Consider the following 19624-nt stretch of genomic DNA (forward strand, 5'->3'; position numbering starts at 1 on the left):
TTATAAGTTAGTAAAAAAAAGAATATTTATATCTTTATTTTTATAACTATAATACCTAAAATTATAATTTTTTTAATATTTAAATATATTTAATCTAGGGCTATTAAATACTAATATTTCTATTTTCAGGTATTATTTATTATAAATTTATTCGGGTTTAAATAATTATATTAAATATATATCTTTATATCCTAAAAATAAATAATAAAGATATAATTATACTAGCTTTAACCTTAGCCTTAACCTTAATCTTAACTTTTTTCTGAAAATAACTTTAATTCCAATATATAATACTATTATTAAAGCTTTCTTTTATTAAAGATATATTAAATATAGCTTTAGATAATAGCTTTAGTAAAGACAAAAGTAATAGAAAAGATAATAAAGCTATAAATAAGTAAAAAGATAATATTTATAATATATCCTCTAATAATTCAGACTTAGTCTATAATATTCTTTCTTATTAATATATTTAACTAATAAATCCCTCTATTCTTTAATTTCCTTCTTATATATAATCTCTTTCTCTTTCTCTATAATAATACTTTAATTTCCTTATATTATCTAATAATACTACTAAAGTAATAAAGCAAATTAATAATAAGGCTAAAGTTAAAGAGATAAAGCTATACTAGGATAAAGAGCTAAAGGAATTAGAGAAAGGTAAGGCAAATCTAGAAATAAGCTTAATATATATTTATAAAATCGAATTCTCTTAAGCTTATACTACTTATAATAATAAAAAGAGACCAAGGGGCCCTTTTAAATACTATATAGTTATAGAAGGCAAATTTGATAGTAGTTATATAAATTATAAATATAATAATAATAGTAAAGTCTATACTTTCTATTAACTTAATACTAATCCTACCAAGTCTGGAAAGCCTTGCTCTATATCTATAAAACCCTTTATACTAAAGCCTCGACTGCCTATAAGATATAGAAAGCGAGTATAAAGATAGATATAAGGTTAGAAGGTAATAGGGAAGGAGGTTATAGTAAAGGAGGATGAGGATACTAGAGGAGAAGGGGACAAAGGAGATATAGATAATTCGAGTAATATAGGTAGTACGGAGGATATAGAGAGTGAGGGAGATAGAGATGTGCCTCGTAATCCATGGGATTTGCCTTACGGACCACGCAAGCTAAGGGGGGGCTAGGAGTAGTCGAGAATAAGGCGTGTATGCTGTACTTTTTTTTTTAGTGAGGTATGGGGGGGGTACAGTCGGTCCGATCCAAAAGCGACAAAACGGTCGCTCTTTTACGCCCATAATAACTTTTCAGCCACAACCCCAATTAATTAATACTGAGTAATGCGATTATAGAGTAGAACCAGGCGAAAAATACCTATTAATCAGATTTTTGATACGATTTGTGGTTCATTAATAATCGAGGTTTAAAGTGCACGGACCCTTTTTACTTTTTTGATTTTTCACTATACAAAACGCAAATATATTTGCTCGCTAAGGTCACGTGAGCCCGTACTTCAAGGGAAGATCGCAGCATCTCACCAGCCTTATTATTAATATAATATTAATATTTAAGCCCTATAAGCTTAGAAAACCCTTCCTAAATATTAAATATAGCTTTCTTTGGTACTATATATATTATATATATTGTAGAGCCATAATTATATGGGATTCAAGCTAATTTTGGCCAAACTAAATCCATAAACCTTACTTGAGATAAGAAACTTACTAGTCTGTTCTACAAGTCTCTGATCTCGCTTGCAAATAGGCTTCTCCAAAATAATCGTCTTATTACTACTAATAAAAAGCTTCTGCTGAACCCAAAAGAGCATTGAATCTTCAAGCTCTACTTCATTACTTTGTGAAATATCTGAATTATCAGAATTATCCTCTATATTAGAGGGTTTCCCATGCCGTTCGTCGATAGTTGCTTGGATTGCAGCTTCTTCAGCTATGGTGAGAACTGTGATTGAATCAAGAATTGAATTAGCTCGCTTGCGTTTCTGAAGGCTTATAGAGGTAGCTATTAGAAGTATTCAAAAAGGGCACTTGATTGGGTTTGTGGTTATTGAGGTATTAATATAATCGTGGAAGAGCAGTCAACTTAGGGGGGTAGTCACGTGACAACCAAAGTAAAAAACGACCATACAAAACGCAAATATATTTGCTCGCTTAATCACGTGAATTATATCTCCCTTAATAATAAAGATATTATAATTTTGAGAACATAGAATTAATTCCTAGAGTATATAGTATAGTTTTAATTAATACGATTTATATCAATTAGTATTGTGGTGGTTTTTATTTTTTTTTGTCGCTTTTGGATCGGACCGACTGTATACGGGTGCGAAAATCAAAAAATCAGAAAATCACTTTTCGCTTCTCGGTTTTGTCGACTAGCCCGCTAATGGCCTCAGTATTATTACCTGGTAAGCTCCCCGTATTTCACAGTCCAATTCGAAGTCTTCTTTGCACGCTAGCCAGGCCGCGTGGTTGACAAGGATCCCTTCCGGCTAAAGGCTATTCCGGGATTCGAAACATTGTGGAAAGTTAGCTTTCGGCCCGAGCAAGTCTATTAGATGGGTTCCTACCATATGCCCCGCGGGCTGCGACCAGGGTCATAAACTGCGGCTCAAGTAGAGTCCTTCCCTTTTCGAATGCGGGGCTGCTGGGTGCTTGCGAACTAACCCGGCGCATGACTCGCCAGACTTTCCGGCATGCCACCATACGAGTACTATCTCCCCCCAAATAATTACGAGTGGGTCCTTTGGTAACGCCACACTGAAACTTCGTCAGTATCCCCGAATTAGGAAATATCAGGTGCTTTCGAGAGCCGCTATTCGCTATAGACCTTCGATTGCGTGCCTTTAGTGGTGTGAATCGTGGCATGAGAGTGTGGCGAATATTGGACCCACTCGAAATTGTTCATAGGGGGGATAGTAATGGGATGCAGCCGATTGAGCCCAAAGAAGTCCCACAATCCATGTTCGGGGCAGCCCATCTCTTCTGGCCCCTGTTCCGTGCCACGCGCAACCCATGTAAAAAGGAGCTTGCCGTATATCTCTCCAACCTCCATCCTAGGGCTCACCAGGCATACTCCCAGCATATGCTCGAAATGCACATCAGTTGTAACTACTCGAGCGCTTGACTCTCCTCTTTAAAAATACAAAAACAACGATAACGCTAGCATATGCTCGAATTTTACTGGAAGCACGCAAGTACTTAAGTACGCTATCGCCGTCGCCCTCGCTATTATATACAACGTCTCTAGGGAAAATAATGTAGCGAGAGAACCACAGACAAGGTGTAAAAGCCAATTAAAAGTTCGTATTGTTTGCTTTCTGGTCCGTGCCAGTGCGGAACACCCTTGTCTCGCTACATTATTTTCCCTAGAGACGTTGTAGTCTGCGAGTATATGCTCGGCATATGCTAACCCTAACCGTAGGGCTTTCACGCTCTAATATATGGATCCTAAATACGGGGAGCTCTCACCACCCCCTAACCCCTGGGGCTAACCTGAACCCTAGCCCCTAACTCCAAGCCCCCTCGCAAGCTCGGAACTAACCGCAACCTCCTAACCTAAACATATGCCGAGCGGTGGGCGTGTGGAAGGGAACTGAGAATAATAAACGAGCAAATGTTGAGCCCAGGCTGAACTATAGAAGGGAACAACCTAAGCGATGGAAAAGTTAGCTGAAACTACGTGCAAAGTAGATGCGGGAGACTCGCGACTGGTGTTGCAGGGGATGCGAAAGGCTAGAGTGTACGATGTACTTAAATGTACGAACCGATCAAGCTTCGGTACACGATGGTCGGAGAAGGTTGTGGTTTGGTGGTGGTGGTGTAAGGTAGAGATCGGTTGCTTTTGACCTCTGATTATCATAAAATCAATACTTTTATAGCCATCAGTAGCCCCTACCAGCCCGCCTCTCATTATAAATTACATATAAGTATACTCCGCATCATACCCCGGAATATAATTCTGCGGGCACGCCACAGCCGGCAAATAGCTATCCACGGTAATATTCTGCATGGCGAAATAATGCTGCCTGATCGTGCTGATCTGCGCATCAATCTTCGCACTATTGTTGGGATTACCATACATCAGCGAGTACCCATCCGTGTGGTTGATATATGTCTGTCCTCCCGTTAGCAAATATTCTCCTCCCTCTCACCTTACTCCACCAACCCGAGGCTTCGGGGAAGGTGAACTCACCGAACAATCTGGCACATTATGTCCAAACAAACTCCAAATCTGACTCCCTGCCACCACCGGGGAACTCGAATTTTGCTGTTTCAGGATGATGTCGTAGAAGCTTTGTAACGAATCCCCTTTCATGCCTGTCCATGCGATTTCACCAGCTAAGTAGACGCGGTTTGCGGATTGAACCGCGGCGATATCGGTGGTGAGGATGCTATTGTTGAGCGGGTAGTAGTGGTTGCTGAAGACGTCGACCTCGGAGACGGCAAAGTGGGTGCTGTTTACACCGTAGGTGCCGTCAATGCAGAGTTTCTTTGGGCCTTTTCTAGTGTCAGTAAGAGTAACGTGGGGAAAGGGGGCAAACCGAGTTTCTTGACAAAGCGGCAGATTTCTCGAATCCATGCTATTGGCACGTTTTTATCTTTGAATTTTCCACCGTCCAGTTCATTACCCGTCTCATAGCCGATGATTGTCGGGTCTTCAGCATATGAAAGACCAGTGTAGGGATTCACGTGCGTGAGTAGATAATGGATGTAATTCTTGAAATAGGTGACCACTTTGGGTTTGGTGTAGAAATACATTGTTTCTGGTGTCAGGGGAGATTGGCTGCCGGTGATGTTGTAGCCTGCCCAGCGGAGGAAGGTGAACTTTCCACCATGGTAGTAATCCTACACCGTCAGAAATTAGAGTGACCGTTGGAAGAGGACGTAGGAAACTTACATAATTATCAGTTAATGGAACCATAATTCTCAATCCGTGCTGTCGTGCCTGGAAAACAGCCCAGTCCATGGGCTCGAAAGCTGCATCGTTGTACACCCCCAAGGACGGGCTCAAGCTCAACGGATTACCGACGCTGACGCCCAGAGTATGAGCCCTGATGAGCGTCGCACCCATCATGACCAAAGTATTCATCACCTCAGTTGTCCGTCCTTTGGTGGGGTAGCTTGCGTTGAGTGGGGGGTAAAATGGTTCTCCCTTGGGAGGAATCACATTCTCATCCAGTCCAAGCCAGTACACGTTCGCGCCTTCCGCAGTCCATGGCTCTCCCATGAGCTTAAGGGAAGTTCCTTCTCGATATACATAGGAGTTTCGGGCATAGAGCGCCAGGTTGGGCTCGAGATACGTGGATCGGATCTGCTTCGTTAATGTCGGGTTTGGTGGGAAGAGAAACGTCACGGATGAAACATCGGGTAGCATTCGTGAGTTGTCTTTGAGGGGCAAGGTGGGAGCAGATGTTGCGAGACATGAGGTCGCGAGGAATAAGATATTTTTCAATGCCATATTGGCGTTAAGAAGGTCGGATTGATAAAGAGGTAAGAAGATGCGATGGAGGCAAGAACATTGCTATATATGCTTTGGCCAGGGGGGTCTCGCAATGAAGACCACCACCCCGGACTATGGAATTGGAATACGGGACAAACAAAATCATAACCGCAATTGGAACACGAAGATCGAAGCTTTGGAGAGGGGTACGGAAGAAATCCGATGCACGAATTGGATGTGTCAGTTGGAATGAATGCTAATGTTCGATGGGGCGCCCGCAGTCTCCGCATCAGTGGGCCTTCTCCATATCCGCTCTGCATCCCAAAAATCTTATGGAAATCTTGAGGCTAAGATATTCGGAGAACGAAGCCGACTGGATGATAGTTTAACGGAACTTGGCCCTCCGCGACTGATGTGGGCTGGTCTGAGCTGTGGAGTTGATCTCACTCTATGACATGGAGCATGCATGAAGTAATGGACCATCATGGCATCTGAAGCTGGGATGAGCCTCAAACTTTTGAAGTTGGGATTTTCATGAAGAAGGAAAAGATGTGAAGTTAGGGGTGTCGTTCAGGGGTGGATTTCAATTCGGTTAGCGTGGCCGGGTCTTCATCGGCTCCGGCGGGGCATTCAAGTAGCTTAAAAATATCAACTCCATTTCATGAGGTCGACGACTCTCAATCACACTTCACAATGTTCACAGGCATTGTCGAGATAATAGGAGGTATGTCCTCTAGTCCGCTGGTTAGGCCATACAGCTAACAGTACGCAGTCGTCTCCGAACTCAACCAGCAATCCGAAGATGGAGGCACAACTCTCACTATCTCCAACGCCTCCGACATTCTCGGTGACTGCAACCTCGGCGACAGTATCAGCGTCAACGGCACATGCCTGACCGTAACCTCATTCGATAAATCCTCCTTCAAAGTCGGGGTCGCACCCGAAACGTTACGGCGGACGAATCTTGGATCCCTCAAACAGGGCAGCAATGTCAATCTTGAGCGCGCGGTCTCGGCAAGCACAAGGATGGGAGGTCATTTCGTGCAAGGACATGTAGACACCGTTGCGTCGATATTGAAAGTCGAGCCAGATGGAAATGCGAAGACGTTCAGGTTTCAGCCAAGGGATAAGAGCGTGCTAAGATATATTGTGGAGAAGGGGTATGTGACGCTGGATGGGGCGAGCTTGACGATAACAAAGGTGGATGATGAGGAAGGGTGGTGGGAGGTTATGTTGATTGCGTATACACAGGAGAAGGTCGTCACAGCGAGCAAGAAACCTGGGGATGAGGTCAATGTAGAGGTGGATCAGATTGGGAAGTATGTTGAGAAGGCAGTGGAGGGGTACTTCTCAAAGGGGAGCAGTGGAGAACCTGCCATCTTGCAGAAGATGGTGGAGCGGATCGTGGACTCGAGAATTCAGGCAGCAAAGTAATGAAGCTATGTTACTCTTCCTCTATTCCTCTATTCCTCCCTTCAAGACTGAACTTTTATTCTTGAATGTGGCCATCACGGGTGGAACAGGTCAAACAGGCTTGTGATACAACTATTGCATTGCCGCTAGCAAGTCCCTAATCCAAGAAAGCGCCTCGCTTATCCTACTATGTCGAGATGAATACTAGTCCTCCAGCTTATGAGTCCATTCCCTTTAGTTAGTCCAACACAAGAGCTCCCAATATGCCTCTACCCCAAGTAGCCAAGCATCAGCAAGTGCCGCCGCACCACAAGCCACGCGCCATATCAGTCCAGGAACGGCAAGTTGGATCTGCTTCTGGCCGGTGAGCAGACAGCTCTACCAGCTTTCCTTTCCTGCCTCACATCGTATGCCGTTTGAGAAGCTCCATCGTCTCCTCCAGCTCATCCGCCTCCTCCTTCTCCATCATCTCGACATCCCCACCCTCAGTAGGATTTGGTGACGGATCTGCCACTGAGCAAACTACCGCTTTCTTTGCATGCCAGTCCCTGAGGATGATTGCGAATCTCTCGAGTCTCGCGAAGCGATTCTCATAATATTCGGGACCGCATTTTAGTTTGGTACTCTCGAGTAACTCCACACACTCTTGAGCCAGTGCTGCCAAGTCGGCATGGGTGTATTGCTTGAATTTGTAGAGTCTAGCTATGAAAGCTATGGCAATTCGGCACACAGCGCGCCGGTAGACGGTCGAGCTCTCGTGATGGAGGTATGGAAGCATATTTTCGACGCATTTAGATGCATCAGCTCTGCCTGCAGTGAAATGAGATATGAATTTTATTGCGAGTGCGTTGTAAGTGGAACAGCAATAGGGATCCTTACTTGATCCTCCTTTCGTGACGTCTCCGAGCTGGACTCGTTAGTTTAAGCGTTCAACTAGAAGAGGAAATCAACGACTTACAAAGATACAATACTCTGCTAAGAAGGTCCGGTCATCCTCAGTAGGACCAAACAACCCCTGCAGGCCCGCCTGTGCTGGAGAAGAAGACATTCGCTGTTAGTTTCCTGCTTCGTCGGGTTTTGGTTGATACTTGTTGCAAAGGGATCACCGAGGGAGCTCGAAAAGTCGTTGCTTTGTGGTTGGTTGTTCCGGTCGGGTCAATTGTTCTGTAATTTTATGCTCTGAACAGCACGCTGTGAACGACAAGAAAATTGTTTTGCCATGTCGATCTCAATAAATTTTGATAGATTTAAAAGCGCGTATTTAAACAGCAGCTATCTACAACCCCCCCCCCCCCCCAACAACAACCCACTTCTTCAAGAGCGCCTGTAAATGTACCTGCAAGTGTTTTGAGAACCATATTTAGTATTCTTTGTTTTTTCACGTCACCAAATGTTTGTAGATCATCTCTTTATATGGGAGTCTCTTCCTGACATTATATGGGCATAAAGAACTAGCCCATAATATATATAATTTATGTAATATAAAGCAATGACTTATATTAGACTCTCGCGCTAAAAGTATATAATAAGACATTCTTAATTTATATAAAAAAAACTATAATATAAGGAAAGATCTTATAATTAATAAAAATAAGCTTTAAAATATTTAGCTTAAATAAATTCTCTAGTTTATATGAGTTTAATAAACTCAAATATACTTAGTATAATAAATTAATAAAAAAGCTATAATTTATTAAGTAATAAATTATATATATTATAAAAGATATTAAAGAGTGTTTATAGAAAAGAAAGTTAATAATATCCTCGCAAATATATGCTTCCTAAAAGGGCCTTGAGTTGCTTGGTTTGAGTACTAAGCAAGACTTCTGAGCACTTTGAGGAACTAAAAAGAAATTTAACTCAATCGACGGACTCTTCTCGGTTCTCTGTCTAGTAACTAGCCACAAAGTATCTCCTCCTGTTCCTATAAACAGAATATAAAATATTGCTGGTCCAAGTTTAGCCACTTCGAGCAAGCGATGGTTCAACGCACCCGTCGAGGGCGAAGGGATGATAAAGATATCTAAGAGAGTGGTCCCATAAGGACAATTTAATAAACTAGCTGTTGTATTGGGGAAAAGTAGTAGACTGGTGAGCAACGGCTTGAATCACCCTGGCACAGGTCACCCAGATCTGTGTTTCACCATCAACTCTGGATACATTTGATGAACACCGGCAGCCAAGAGAGCATATACTATATACAGTCAGAGGGTTAACACGAGCTTCTCCGAAAATACGCACCCAAAAATATAGCTGCCTCCATACCCAAGATAACGTATATAGACGTCTCCGATCTTAGGCATCAATCTCGTTGATTCGCCGGCCGAGGTGTCGGTAGGCACACTTTTAACCCAAGAGACGCAATACCCTGCGCGTGGTCAATTTCCTCAACCCCAAGAACGTTGGTTTTAAAATCTTGGATTTGCTGGCCACGAAGCTCCCATTGGTACCCGATTGAGAAATATGCGACGGGTTATCAGTATTCGCCATTTTAGACCTAAAAATAGAAGTCCTCACACTCGGCGCCAGTTGAGAAAGCTGGCTAGGTCTCACTTTTGATCGAGGAGAACATACGCACTGGATGTCACGTGCTACGCACAGGCCACACAGATATATATATAGCTTCTTCCCCGCTCTTAGGGCACCATCATTCCTTACTATTATACCAATATACACCCATATTATCCCCACAGCCCCTACAGGCCTTGACACTGGACCTGCTCCTTTAGCTGTCTCTATGCCACTAGAAGAAGACTGCAGCGGCGGCCGTGCGTTGGGTTATTTATATGAATTTGCCCCTCACTCCGAACATTTTTTTCGGGCTATTTGCAATAATCTAATATATAATACGGTTGGTGTAACGTAATTCTCGTTTAGCCCACTGCTCCTAGACTTCCACAGGGGCTATGTTACCTCTCTGTATATTTTAGAGTTTGAACCTCGGAGTAAAAATTGGGGGTTGCAATTCCTTCTAGAAAGGCGTTTTGCTTTTCGGTCAAACGCAGAGTAGCAGGAAACCATGACAATACTCAACATTGCCAGCCAGGTCTAGCTGTTTGGAACACCCTGAGAGACCCTAACTTATTTACCGGAATTTGAATCCCCCAAGCCTCCGTTTACACTGATTCGTTATAACAATCGTTGAGTACTCGGGAAACCAGAAGGTAATGAAGAGAAGAGACATTACTCGGTGAAGAAATATAATCTAGACAGGGCAATGACGTAGCTCTCATAAACTAAATCGTGGACTGCAATGGCTTTAATGCAAAATGTTTAGTCCAAGATAATTCTTATGGCTTATTGTTGGATGAAAATCCGAGGAGTAAAGGATCTAAGGGTATTAAATCAAGAATTGTTATGTGGGATCATCGGAATAAGAGGGGAAGGGAGGAGGGTACATGGATAATAGGACTAGATGAGCTAGCAGAGCTTGGTCAAACCGGTTCCCATATTTTGATCTGGTTGTGATTTGTATCTCTGAATCAGTTGGGTCTTTACTAGCTTACTATTTAAGTAAAGCGATGGTACTGGGGTATAGTTCATCTTCAAGTGGTTTCAGGAGAACCAGGAGTAGGTCTCACTTGACTGGTTCATAATTTAAGTGATCGACGGTTAGAGAGTATGTATTTCAAAACCTCGTGAGGGACAAGAATATGAAACGACTATTTGAACGAAGTCTCGCTCTTCCGTCAAGTAGAAGGAAAAATAAAGTATTTGAAGTAGGATCGAAATGTGGCAGAGTAACGGTTCTGATGCGCATCCCACGGAAATAGTCCCCTGTCAAATGAGGATAACAAATATGGTAAAAATAATATCAAGAAAAGAAGAATAATACCGCCCCCCCCTTTAAGTAATGCAAGACACCTTCAGTACCCAGATATTGCAATAGAACGCCGAATCTCTAGTCACCGCGAGGTGCGCACCTAACGCTAAAGTATATGCAAGTGCCTATGTACGACGCTGAAACAGAATGCCCAACGATTTCCCCGAACGCCAAACTCCTCGCCCTTCATACATTATGAAACGACGCAGGGTATTGCCTTAGTTCCGGTCTAGCATCTGTTAGCTCAGGCCCTTATTCAACTTGTCTTGGACTAACGTTTCTAAACCGCAACCCGATTTACCCATGAGTGGCCATGTCCTAATTTTGTGTGTTGAAGGTGCCCGCCCCTTGACCCATATCTCTTGGGTATTCCCCAAGTATCGTTGTAGCCATTCGGACATTCCAAGCTGGCGGATGTCTACTCGAGCAAGTAGCGTAGTTGTCTTCGCGGATCCATGTCCAACGTCCAGATAGATCTCGATGTGTTTACTTCGCCCTTTCACGGGAACGCACTGGTAGCCTAGACTGGAGTCAGTACTTGAAGAACCGGCCTTTTTGATGGACTTACGATCTTTGTGTTCGGCAGAGATCACCTCTTTAGAGAGCACCTCACGGAACGGGTCGTACACGACTTTCTCCTCTTTTCTCCTCTTCATTTTCAGAGCCATACCAAATTGGTGGGGGCTTTATGCCTCTGAATTGAGAAGTTCTCGTCGCTTTGCTGTGGTGAGACTAGGGGAAGGAGTTGGCAGATGCGGCGAGATAAAGGACCGGCAACGGAGGTCTCAAGAACTCAAAGAAAGAACGCCGAGTCAACGAATCCCCATCATGGATCAATCAATCAAGGCCCAAAAAGAGTCATCCATCAAGAATCAAGAAGCGAAAGTGGCCCACAACAGAACTGGTCGCACTTTATTGTCAGATCCTCGGGGGAGCCTCGCCCGTCGAGAAAAGCCCGGGGCTGAGCCAGAAGGTGTGTCAGGAGGCGAGTCGCCGGGCAACAACGGACTAACGGACAACTACTTAATAAACTGCATTGGGGGCCACCACACCATCAACAACTGTGCACGCGAGATTGGGCGGCTTGCCAGGCACACTTGGGGCAAGGCGGGTTCCAAAAGGGTGGTCATTGGCTAGTCTGTCAAACCAGTCTGCCTCGCGACAGACCGCCATCTCAGCCCCGTGGATCGCAATTTTAGCAAATCACCTATAATTTTCCTACACCCTCTATACTTGTTGTCTAGATAGCCGTCTCACCCGCTTTTTGTTTCGGAGTGAACCTGGCTGGGGCGGTCGCTCATTTGCCGTTTTCGTCCTCCCTCAGAACCAGATTATATTCAGTTCATTAGGTTGGGTCCTTGTTTCTTCCTCGCCGTCTTATACTGATGAAGGTGTAATGCAAGGCTCGATGATTCAGTCATCGAACTCAGGAATCCCTCTCGGAGGCCTGATTATCTGGCTTATTCCTATTCGTCTGACTTGCTTGATTTGCCCTTCCCTGGGCGTATTTGTAGCGTTGGCCCCCAATTATCTCAATTTAAAATCCCTCTCAATTCGCAGATGAATTGCCTGGACCTCTTTTTGCAAGAGATAATTCTTTTTGTTTATTTCGTGGAACCATAGTAGATTGTCATTTGACTCGTCTCAAGTCTGTGGCTCATCCGTCAGTATGCAAGCCACTTCTTCAGAAAAGCTGTGCCGAGCCTCCTCAAAAAAGGCTGAGCCTGACAGTGCTCAGCCCACGCGCTCTTCGGGTCACCGATGCCGAAGTGCCAGCCTCATCTCTGGCAAGTCTGGAGCTCCATATCTAGCACGTCCAGGGATTTTCCCCGACTCCTAGATTTTCTTGTCGTCTAACCTTCCTTTCCTTACTCAATTGTCAAGTAGTGGCCCTTTCTCTATCTTCATGGCCAATCGAGAGAAATCGATTGAGTTGTACGAGGTAGAAGCTGGCCCTTCTACAAAACGCCTCGCTACACCGAAAAGTCCTGCAATCGACTTCACCTCAAATATCAAAAAATTCGAGCTATCGAAGCAAAAGGCAAATCTTTCGCCCGTTTCTGGCTCCAAAGCTGGAGATCATCGAAGACCAAGGTCGATAAATGGACAGCCTTCGGTATGGATCGACAGAGACGCGCCAGGTTGGAACCAAAGCCCTACTCAGGCTGCATTTCCACCACCACTGCCAAAGAAGAGCAAGCTCTATGAATACAAGAAGATATGGAGGAAGAATTACACCTTGAGTCTTGGTACGGCCATCTAGGTGTCTCTGCTTTTTCAGCGCTGACATACTCACAGATGGTGGAGGTGTGCGCGGCTATTCGCAATTGAGTATCATTAAAGCATTAATGGACGAAGTTGGGAAAATCGAGCGAAGCCAGCCCGACAAAGACGGCAAGCCAGTTTTGTCAAGCTTTCACCCCTTCACCCCAAGCGAAGGGAAATCCGTCGTCCAACCCAAGTCGAAACACAAGAGAAACAAGATGAAGAAGGAAAACTCTACGAATGGCCACAAAAGTGGCGATGATTCACATGGCAATGGAAAGGGAAAGGGGAAAGAAATAGAAAGACAATCCGAATCGTCTTTGGATGAAAAGGAATGCTGTCAATTTTACCCCTATCACTACTTTGACTACATTGCAGGAACAAGTACGGGAGGGTAAATGGACTTCTTTATATATCCTTCATACTTTACACATTACTGACCTCTTTGAAGATTGAATGCGATCATGCTTGGGCGACTTCGAATGAGCGTTGATGACTGCCTTACTGGCTACACTGAAATGGCCCATAAGGTTTTCGGTAAACCTCGGTTAGCATCGTACCGCTTCTCCCCCCTATTTTGGTTTTGTGCGAAGTACAGCGGTTGTCGATTAAGGGAGGTGGTGAAAGATGTTGTCGAGGAGCATTTGTGTGAAGGGGAAGGCTACATGTTGGCCATGAACAAGGAGATGTGCCGAACGTAGGCCTACCTGCTCGATGACCTTTCCCTTATGCATTCATCTAACACTATTATAGTATTGTGCTGGCAATGAAGAAGAATCTCAGTAACGTTGAAACCGCACATCTATTCCGAACGTATGACCACCACCGGCGAAGAGCGCCCCAAACGGACAAACGCATGGACGCTTTCGAGCAAGAGGGTCCTGCTGATTCAAGTCTTATCTGGGAAGTGGCGCGCGCAACCTCAGCAGCTCCAACGTATTTCAACACAATCAAAATCGGAGAAGATGAATATGGAGATGCCGGGTTCGGGGAAAATAATCCAAGTAAAAGGCTGTTCTGGGAAGTTAGGTTCATGAACAACGGCGATGAGAAAGCCAACGCGCTTTCGGTAAGTATTGGCACAGGCGTCACAAGATTTTCTCGGTTTCAGAAAGGTCCCTTGAAAAGAATCATTGCCTGGATCAATGCGGCGAAGGAAATCTCCAAAGATTGTGAAAAGACTCACCTCGAGATGCAGAATATGCACAAAGGCAAATACTACCGCCTTAATGTTCCTGAAAAGGCGACAGATCCAGATGCTCAGGAACCATCAAAGTGGCAACACATCAAGAAACGTACGCGGAAATGGTTCGGCCACGGTGGGGAGCCATTGGATCGAGGACTTGCAAAAATCAAGTTAGATGAGTGGAAGTCAACGAGCTGGTGGCGGAAAGAGAGCACGCAGGAAGAAATCGAGCGCATTACGAGAGAGTATCTGAAGGATCCAGGGGTGATTCAGGAACTGAGCGAAATTGCAGAGATGCTGGTTTCGCACAGACGAGCAAGGGCGAGGACGGATCGGTGGGGAGCATACGCGTTAGGAATTCGGTACGAGTGTCCAGTGATTATGGAACCTTGTCCCGAAGATACTTGGACGGATGAGCGGGGTTTACAGAGGCATTTAGAGGAGGACCACGAGATTTTGGCGAGGATGATGCCAGATGAGCATATGGAGCAGATTCTGAGCGCGGGGAAATATTTTGAACACCATCACTAGGTGGTGAAGTTTCATTTTTCCTTCACAATTTCTGATCAAATTTTCTTGCTCTCAACTGTGGATAGTTTCCATGCTTGGGTTTGTAATATTGTTTCTCTCTGAGGATGGATTGGAACCACGAGAAACCGGCATTTGAAACATTATAATGGTGGCTATTGAGCGAGGAGTTCACAGATACTTTGCTTTTCGGATACCCAGATGTATTATACAATGTATATACAGAGCATGCTTTTACAATTTTGAGAATTATAAAGGAGTGCTTCAAGTCTTTTCGTCTCTTGAATCTTAGGCCTCTTTTTTTTCGTACCATTATCAGAAAATCAGGCTGCTTATTCTTTTTTTTTTAGACTGTGCAAGATTATAACATAGTGTTGGAATAGCTGCACTGCGAATTTCCTGGTCATGTGACTAGTCATGTGAGCTCGCGTCGCATGCGTGACTCGACCGGTAGACTAGTCCCCATTAGGCTTAGCAGATTTAGGGATCGCATATCAATACTACCATACTGCGATCCTTACTTCTGAATTAACTACTTTACTAACTTTACGCACTGAGTATTCTACGCATATTACGTGTTATGCTACGCGTTACTGGTGAACCGATACATAGTAATGGAAATTAATAATGAGGCAAGAGCTAACCTCGCGCCGGAATGGTATTTTTTACATTACGTGCTAGTGATTCGCTACGAAAAGGGGTAAGTTCTCAAGCGACGAATCGGAGGCCTATTTGCCAGAAATTCATCAACGATCGAAGTGATAACGAGGAAACCCCAAGTGACGGAGGGCAAGGAGTGATTGAATAACTCTGCTCTGTTGAAGAGAACACTGTCTAGATGAGTGGGTTTGAGTAACGATCTACTTTTCATCTTACGAGACCTGATCTTTAGCACGCCCCACTCCCTATTTATTCTAGCCTAAAATTCACCGTGACATATAGAAGGGCACTCGAGGAAGCATAACAAAGACTGCACTATTGATTGTAGCGTGCAAAAACCATGATTTTTTATTATTAAAAATCGGGCTAAAATTAAAGTAAATATTGTGGGGTCAATCGCCTGATAGAAAGATCGACATTCCCTAAACTGACGCCATACTCCAAGACCTCCGTCTTATAACCCATGAAACTCGGGGTTGATTTGGTGTGGGGTTTGGCGAGCAATCACTCTCTTCGGCCTAGGCTTTTATGTTTGCTGCTATATCAGCGGTTGCCAACCTCCTGGTGCTCGGTCCTCAAGGTAGGTCACATCCGTGGATGGGGCTGAGAGGCTCCGTAAACCGTTCGTTCCTGGTCGGCACTATTTACCCGATCTGTGTATGCTGGAGCGTTTACTCTCAGATCGAGCTTTGATGGATAGGCTTGTCCATAGCACGCCAGGAATGTCACGTTTCCTCCTCTTCCTGCACGTCCTTCAGACAAAGGAGGCGAGTGATCCTCGAGCGAATATTCCATACGATTCTCCTTCCACAGGAGGTAGCCCTGGTTCAAGCCGTCTGGCATGTTAGACCTGTGCGAGATTCTACCAGTACCTCGACATATCATCTCTTTTATTTCCTTCGTCTTACTACCCCTTCCCTTCGACCTTTCTACCCTTTTTATTTAATCGCTGTAGTTCATGAAAGAAGATCGTTTGTCATTCATCTAAGGCTAGGCTATGTTTAGAAGTTACTAACCGGGGTGTATTGAATTCTGGAGTACCCGTTTCATGAACACAATGGTGAAAGATACACTCAGCCCATGGCGTTGGCCACGTTCGAGCCACCTATTTCTTCTATAAATCAGAAAGTCTACCTAGCAACCCAACATCTAGTCAATGACGCAGAGAAAGATTCAGCTAGAGAGCAGGTGCGTCACTCTTTCTTGTAAAACCACATTGAGACGATGAAAGAAGGGACAATAATACAAATGAGCGGGGTTTGTGCTGAAGGTATCTCTGGCGAGGAGGCTTCAAAGATAGGAAATCTCAGCAGGCTTTCCGGGACCGTCAGGCGCAGCAAGTTCAAACTCTTGAGCAAAGCGTAGTGGATCCTTTAAAATGGAAATTGACTATAATGAGGCATCACGACGCACAGACTTTCTCGAGGGTATGATAAAGGAGCTTTTGAAATAGAAAGAGGAGTCTGAGAAGGCATACTCAGACCTCCAGGCAAAATATAAGGAATTGAAAAACGATCTGAAAACGGTTGTGGCTTGAGATGGTACATGCTGTGTACTTTCTTTTGGTTGGAAATTGATGTTGAATTGGAGATATCTCGATATGCTGTCCGCCTGGTTGGTGACGGGGACAAAGGACGGCGAGCTTGACACACAAGGAAAGTCGGATTCGGATCCCCAGCCTTTAGTGGCATAACTCTTCGGGTTGGTTAGGGCAGATAAAAACTTGCACAATCCAAAGCACTTGTTCGCGACATGTTGACCAGAGACTGTGAATGATGTGCAAGCGACTTGGTAGTAGAGAGGGTTAGTTGCTATCCATCCAGAGCCTTCACCCGCACCAGCGGCATGGTATTATGTGTGATACGGAGCTCTGAATAAATCCTTAGGGGAAAGGTGTATGGAAGTCTTAAGACGGTGGGCTGGACAGTGTGTCTTCGGGGCAAGTGCGACTGTAGGACATCGGGTCGGCCTCATTTGGAAACGGCAGTTATTGATTCGAGTGACCGGCCATCCCATCTCCGAATGATACCATCCACATCCACAATTCTACCATTGTATGTATCCGTCAGATGTTCTGCCAGACTGTCCAGTCTCGAGGTTGCTGTAGCGTCGGTCGAGGGAGGATTCAAGTGAAGTGTGGACTGGTCGGGTCGCTCAGTTCAGTTCAGTGTATTCGTGATAAAGTCCGGCAAAGCGTGTAGTAGACAGATTATTATTGATAGCTTATTTATACTAATTGTCGAAGAAGAGTAATAGGCAGCAGTTGGTGATAAATGTAGCCCCTAGAGTGCGTTCAAAACAGAGGAGCTGCGTTGACCTTGCCAGAAGTTTGCGTGGGTTGTTGATCTTGGGGCCGGTCATTGGTGGATGCTTCCAATAGCATAACATTGAAATTGCTGTGGCAGATCGAGAGCAATGGTTTTAATCAATCGTGATGTGTTCAAGAGGAGCGGATTTACTGGGAGCTTGGGCTGGAAGAGCAGAGGATTCTGCCGGACTGATTAGGAGGCGGTGACATCTCGGACGCAGTCCTATTAATAAGCGGATGATGGCTCTCTCGAGGTACATGCAGGCTCACGATCACTTTTGCATCAACGGAATTTTAGAACCAGCAATCGATCTCCTGGATTAATTCGACGCTACAAACGCCCCATTTACCATGCCAACGAGTCGTAACTATCGTTACTCAAGTATTGTGTCCAATTTTTTACCATCCAAAATGCCGCTCGCCATGTAACTCCCCCAACGCCTTCGCCGCAGCCTGAAAAGATTCCAAAGCCCGGCGCAATCAAACTCCAGAGAAATCAATCCATCGCATTTCTTATCAACACATACGCAAACAGCAACAACGTATTCGAGCGCTTATCGAGTATCACGCCTCGGCGGTGACGGGTCTCGGCTTGGGAATAAACGGTCGATGTCTGTGATAGCTGTGGCGACCGAGTGCCTCCGTTGTGAGTATGGCGTCCACGGACCATTGGAGTTCATGAAGCCATCGAGGCGTCGTGCTCGTTGATCTGCAGTGACGACTGGGTCTTCGAGTTCGATCTCAGAGTCTGAAGACCTGTTACAAGTTAGTCCCTGGTTCTAACAGTGTGACTCTACCTCAAGTCGTTATTATGAGGGATTTTGTGAAGAACGTACTCGGTATCGGAGCTAGCGACGGCGATGTGCGAGATTGCATCGAGCTCTTCTTGTGTGAGAGGAGGAGTTGTGAGAGCAAAGCTGGGTGTGGCTCTGGCAGACATGGTGGCGATTGATGGCGATGGTCTTGGATGGACAGTATACGAAGGTGTAGTCTGGGTGAGGAGAAAGTCGATGACTGCAAAAGAGAAAGCAAAGCAGGCGGGAAGCCCGATTATATTGGAGGCAAAAGCGTGCGCGCGCCGGCAGCGCAACCAACGAGGAGTGCTGTCATACGACCGCCTCAGGTTCCTAGTTTTAACCGTGAAGGATCCAACTACTGCACTTGCTGCTCAAGAGGTGTCGATTGGTGTCGGCGAGTCCGGTCTGCAAGGGTTACGGCCAACCATTTGCTCAGCGCGGGCTGTGGCGAAAATCTCTTACCTGCACATGGAGAGTGTATACGTGGCAATGCAACTACCTTTGCAGGCGAGCGCAGGCGCATTCGCACCCCGATCGGGCCGGAGCGTCATTTTATTCGCTGACTTTGTTTGCGATCGGGGCCTTTGAATGCGCGCGCTCGCAAGTCGGAGGAAAAGTGTCAGCAGCCCTTTGCCCTTTCGTTCCCGTATCGTGCGGTACGGCCGTAACTATTCTGGGCACAGAAAAGAATGGAGCTTTGAATTCAGACCCTTGAGGTTCAGTTTCAGAGAATTTTATCTCCAGTGTTGTGGTACCTTCCGTACGATTCGAGTATCCGTGAAGTGTTGCGAGTGAGGTGTGAACGTAAACAAGCGAGGCAGTTTTCAAGATCAGCTTCCTGGGTAAGCTGGCATCAAAACACAACAACAATTAGAATTAGATGATAGGTTGACACGTTTTCAAGCACAAGTGTAAGAACGGAACTGCATCATGCGAGAAACACCTCCATTGAGCAGATACCCAGCTTTTGCCGAATGCATGCGGCTAATTCTCTGGCGGAAACACTCTTGGCAAGGCATGCTGAGAGCGCCTTTGGTGTCACCCAATGGATTTTTTTAGGAGTGAAAATACCTCACCTCGCAAGTTGAGCCCACCAAAGCAGGTTTTTGCTTTCCTTTGGCGCCAAGTACGCCAAATGCGGGTATCATTCCGGCCCATCGTCGAGAAAAATGCCTTACCCGCTGCGAGCTTGGTTTCACGAAAACGAAAAT

At 45.0% G+C, this 19624-nt stretch overlaps 6 protein-coding genes across 6 annotated transcripts; 3 read left to right on the forward strand and 3 right to left on the reverse strand.

Moving 5' to 3' along the window:
• Window positions 1–3909: 3909 nt before the first annotated feature.
• Window positions 3910–5367, reverse strand: K444DRAFT_522768 (glycoside hydrolase family 5 protein; the record flags this gene model as incomplete). Its single annotated transcript, XM_024874229.1, has 4 exons — window positions 3910–4107; window positions 4186–4490; window positions 4535–4838; window positions 4891–5367. 4 exons carry the CDS (start codon window positions 5365–5367, stop codon window positions 3910–3912), a joined length of 1284 nt encoding a protein of 427 aa, XP_024740475.1.
• A 759-nt stretch (window positions 5368–6126) lies between these two features.
• K444DRAFT_661022 (Lumazine-binding protein) lies at window positions 6127–7079 on the forward strand (the record flags this gene model as incomplete). Its single annotated transcript, XM_024886529.1, has 2 exons — window positions 6127–6157; window positions 6206–7079. 2 exons carry the CDS (start codon window positions 6127–6129, stop codon window positions 6865–6867), a joined length of 693 nt encoding a protein of 230 aa, XP_024740476.1. The 3' UTR covers window positions 6868–7079.
• A 130-nt stretch (window positions 7080–7209) lies between these two features.
• On the reverse strand, window positions 7210–7894 carry K444DRAFT_661023 (uncharacterized protein; the record flags this gene model as incomplete). The annotated part of the gene is made up of 2 exons (XM_024886530.1): window positions 7210–7753; window positions 7805–7894. The coding sequence occupies 2 exons, from the start codon at window positions 7892–7894 to the stop codon at window positions 7247–7249; spliced, it is 597 nt and encodes a 198-aa protein (XP_024740477.1). The 3' UTR covers window positions 7210–7246.
• Window positions 7895–10431: 2537 nt separating this feature from the next.
• K444DRAFT_584416 (uncharacterized protein) lies at window positions 10432–11647 on the reverse strand. Its single transcript, XM_024877865.1, has 3 exons — window positions 11238–11647; window positions 10946–11189; window positions 10432–10898 (listed from the first exon to the last, which is right to left on the reverse strand). The coding sequence occupies exons 1-3, from the start codon at window positions 11335–11337 to the stop codon at window positions 10856–10858; spliced, it is 387 nt and encodes a 128-aa protein (XP_024740478.1). The 5' UTR covers window positions 11338–11647; the 3' UTR covers window positions 10432–10855.
• Window positions 11648–12519: 872 nt separating this feature from the next.
• Window positions 12520–15005, forward strand: K444DRAFT_609780 (FabD/lysophospholipase-like protein). The gene is made up of 4 exons (XM_024879636.1): window positions 12520–12918; window positions 12968–13328; window positions 13386–13631; window positions 13688–15005. Exons 1-4 carry the CDS (start codon window positions 12576–12578, stop codon window positions 14649–14651), a joined length of 1914 nt encoding a protein of 637 aa, XP_024740479.1. The 5' UTR covers window positions 12520–12575; the 3' UTR covers window positions 14652–15005.
• Window positions 15006–18381: 3376 nt separating this feature from the next.
• K444DRAFT_323547 (uncharacterized protein) lies at window positions 18382–19336 on the forward strand. The gene is made up of 2 exons (XM_024871897.1): window positions 18382–19255; window positions 19318–19336. Exon 1 carries the CDS (start codon window positions 18477–18479, stop codon window positions 18999–19001), a length of 525 nt encoding a protein of 174 aa, XP_024740480.1. The 5' UTR covers window positions 18382–18476; the 3' UTR covers window positions 19002–19255; window positions 19318–19336.
• The last annotated feature ends 288 nt before the right edge of the window (window positions 19337–19624 follow it).

Source organism: Hyaloscypha bicolor, assembly GCF_002865645.1.
Source record: "Hyaloscypha bicolor E unplaced genomic scaffold K444scaffold_50, whole genome shotgun sequence".
Classification (NCBI taxonomy): domain Eukaryota; kingdom Fungi; phylum Ascomycota; class Leotiomycetes; order Helotiales; family Hyaloscyphaceae; genus Hyaloscypha; species Hyaloscypha bicolor.

Bases quoted from the DNA above. Each gene is read 5' to 3' on its own strand.
- K444DRAFT_609780 (XM_024879636.1), top strand. From the start codon at position 12,576: ATGGCCAATCGAGAGAAATCGATTGAGTTGTACGAGGTAGAAGCTGGC. The intron at 13,329-13,385 runs GTAAATGGACTT...ACCTCTTTGAAG, and splicing joins GCAGGAACAAGTACGGGAGG to ATTGAATGCGATCATGCTTG. The intron at 13,632-13,687 runs GTAGGCCTACCT...ACACTATTATAG, and splicing joins AACAAGGAGATGTGCCGAAC to TATTGTGCTGGCAATGAAGA.
- K444DRAFT_584416 (XM_024877865.1), bottom strand. From the start codon at position 11,337: ATGGCTCTGAAAATGAAGAGGAGAAAAGAGGAGAAAGTCGTGTACGAC. The intron at 11,190-11,237 runs GTAAGTCCATCA...ACTCCAGTCTAG, and splicing joins CTCTGCCGAACACAAAGATC to GCTACCAGTGCGTTCCCGTG. The intron at 10,899-10,945 runs GTTAGTCCAAGA...AACAGATGCTAG, and splicing joins TCGGGTTGCGGTTTAGAAAC to ACCGGAACTAAGGCAATACC.
- K444DRAFT_323547 (XM_024871897.1), top strand. From the start codon at position 18,477: ATGTGCGAGATTGCATCGAGCTCTTCTTGTGTGAGAGGAGGAGTTGTG.